The sequence below is a fragment of the Pterocles gutturalis genome, unplaced genomic scaffold, assembly GCF_000699245.1.
Source record: "Pterocles gutturalis isolate BGI_N339 unplaced genomic scaffold, ASM69924v1 scaffold7216, whole genome shotgun sequence".
NCBI classification, from domain to species: Eukaryota; Metazoa; Chordata; class Aves; order Pterocliformes; family Pteroclidae; genus Pterocles; species Pterocles gutturalis.
Window position 1 is genome coordinate 2,734 of NW_010100200.1, and position 2,557 is coordinate 5,290.

The 2,557-nt window shown below is 60.1% G+C and overlaps 1 protein-coding gene across 1 annotated transcript in view; it reads left to right on the plus strand.

Annotated features, from left to right (window-relative positions):
* LOC104465650 (double-stranded RNA-specific adenosine deaminase-like) overlaps positions 1-2,469 on the plus strand; it is a gene marked incomplete at its 3' end in the record, with an annotated part of 4,682 nt that extends 2,213 nt beyond the window's left edge. Inside the window, 6 exon segments of the mRNA XM_010078780.1 lie at positions 760-946; positions 1,028-1,185; positions 1,559-1,700; positions 1,854-2,071; positions 2,315-2,347; positions 2,349-2,469. Coding sequence (XP_010077082.1) covers positions 760-946; positions 1,028-1,185; positions 1,559-1,700; positions 1,854-2,071; positions 2,315-2,347; positions 2,349-2,469 — 859 coding nt within the window.
* Between the last annotated feature and the right edge of the window lie 88 nt (positions 2,470-2,557).

Here is a 2,557-nt window from a genome sequence, read left to right on the forward strand (position 1 = left end):
GTGCCGTGGGTCGGACGTGGTGAAGCCGCTCTGGAGGTTCCTGGGGTGCGGGTGCCGTGGGTTGGACGCGGTGAAGCTGCTCTGGAGGTTTCTGGGGTGCGGGTGCCGTGGGTTGGATGCGGTGAAGCCGCTCTGGAGGTTTCCGCGGTGCGTCAGGTCCGCGAGCAGCACACGCCGCATGAGATGAGGGTTTGCAGGTCTCTGGAGTCCCGCTTCCCTTTGTAACCGGCGGCTGAGCCCCAGCGAGCGGGTGGAAAGCACCAGATGTGCCAGGCTGGGAGACATCAGTAGAGCTGCTGGACGGGAAAATCGGCCTCATTTCTGAAGATCGAGTCCCAGGGGTTGTTTTTTTCCTCTTTGTGAGGAGGGATCTGAGCGGGTCCGGCCCCGCGACCCCTCTCCAAGTCTGCTGTGACCCGTGCTTGCTGGAAGCAGGTTTCCCGTGGGCAGGGCTGGAGGACAGCAGAGAAACCGCGTTTGTTCTGAGTTCCCCGGGAGGAGAGATGGAAACATCGCAGGCGAGAGGTTTCCTCCGCAGCAAAGCCCGGAGCTGCTCCTCCATCGTGAGCAGCTCCGGAGACGCGATGGAACAAGGCCCCGGGGCAGAGCTGTCGGGGCACCCGCGGCGGGGTTTTTGTCTCCTGGGTTTGCTCTCCCGTTGTTCCTTCTGCTTGAATCCCGAGAGCATCCTTACCTGCTCGCTGGGGGAGAACCCTGCTTTCCCCTCTCTGTTTACCTCTCTGGTTTTCTCTCTTGAAGATTCAAGTTCCAGGCAGTGATTAACGGGCGCCGGTTCCCACCAGCAGAAGCCGGGAGCCAAAAACTGGCGAAACAGGAGGCGGCGGCAAAAGCCATGAGGGTCCTGATGAGCGAAGCGGAGAATGGGAGACACAGGGAAATTAAATGTGAAGAACCGTTTCCCTCCGACAGCCCTGAGCCGGCGTTGGTGAGTCTCATTTTCCGCACTCGTGAGGCTGATCCCACAGCCTTTAGTCTCAAACGGGTTTCCTCCATTTTCTCGCCGCAGCCTTTGCGCCTGGAGCCCGAGCCGCCATCCGCTCCGGCTCCTCTCAGCTTGCTTCCCGGGAAGCACCCCATCAGCGTGCTGATGGAGTACGGCCAGAAGTCGGGGCACACGATCGAATTCCAGCTGCTCTCTCAGGAGGGCCCACCGCACGACCCGAGGTACGGCATGTCGTTGGCGGCACGGGAGAGGACGGAATCCCTTTTCCTAACGTCCCTTCTCTTCTCCGCACCGCCCACCTTCCTGGACCGAGCCGAGGGCTCCTCTTACCCGAGGAGCCGGGGCGTAGCTCCTCCGGGACGTCTGCCTCCAGAAAGGGACCGGCCCCAATCCCCTTTTTCCATGAAATGTTCTGCTGGACCAGGGCCGGGTTCCAGTCCTGAGCCCTGCGCTGCTTGGAGGATGTAGGGCCGTGGTGGGGGATTTAAACTGGAGAAAACCCAAAAGGATTGAATTTGAGGTGGGAGGAGGGGATGACGACCAGATCGAGTTGCCTGTGCTTAACCCTCTTCCTGTGCTGTGATGTCCTCTCAGGTTCAGCTACTGCGTGAAAATGGGTGACCAAATTTTCCCTGCCGTGGTAGGAAACAGCAAGAAGGGAGCGAAGCAAATGGCAGCAGAAGTTGCTGTGAAGATTCTGTCGGGAGAGTCTGTGCCCCACGTCTCGCCTGAACAGGTACAGAAAATGTTTCGGGTTGGGTTCCTTCCCCCTTTGTTTCCTATTCCGCCGGATTTCACCCCACGAGGGCGCGTGCAGGCTCCCGCAGGGGTTTGCTGAGCGCTCTTGTCCTTGGATTTAACAACCTTCTCCCACCTGCCTCTGCTCCAGCCCGACGTGAAGCCCCCCGGCAACCCCTCCGTGCCCAGCTGCACACCATGGATCCCCGCTCCGGATGAATCCAAGGTGGCGAAAGCGAAGGGCGTCGGGGAGCTCATCAAATACCTGAATGTCAACCCCGTCAGCGGGCTGCTGGAGTACGCCCGCTCCAATGGCTTTGCCGCGGAATTCAAGCTCATCGACCAGTCGGGACCCCCCCACGACCCCAAGTAAGTCACAGGAGGAAATTCTGCGCCGTCACTGTTCTCCTGGAGAAAGGGCAGAGAACAAAAAACTCCCGATGCTGCTGGAGATGGCGACGGGCCGAGCTTCTCGCCCAGCTTCAGGTGGCAGTGAGCTGCCTCCGCTCCTCTCCTCTCTCCACCGAGAGGATTTAAAATCTGAAAACTGACTCTAAGAGATGGAATCCGTCAGTTCCTCGGTTTCTCAGCCCTGCACCGCTCTCTCTGTAGGTTCATGTACCAGGCGAAGGTTGGCGGCCGCTGGAAAAAACGTAACCGCGCACAGCAAGAAGCAGGGCAAGCAGGAGGCGGCCGACGCGGCGCTCCGCGTCCTCATCGGGGAGAGCGAGAAGATGGAGCGCATGGAAGGGGCGAACATCACCGAGGTAAGTCCCCGTCCTCTGGAGCTGGGGCTGCGTTTGCTGCCCTGCGCTGCTCGGTCCGGCAGAAAAACGCCTTCGAGATGCCCTGAGA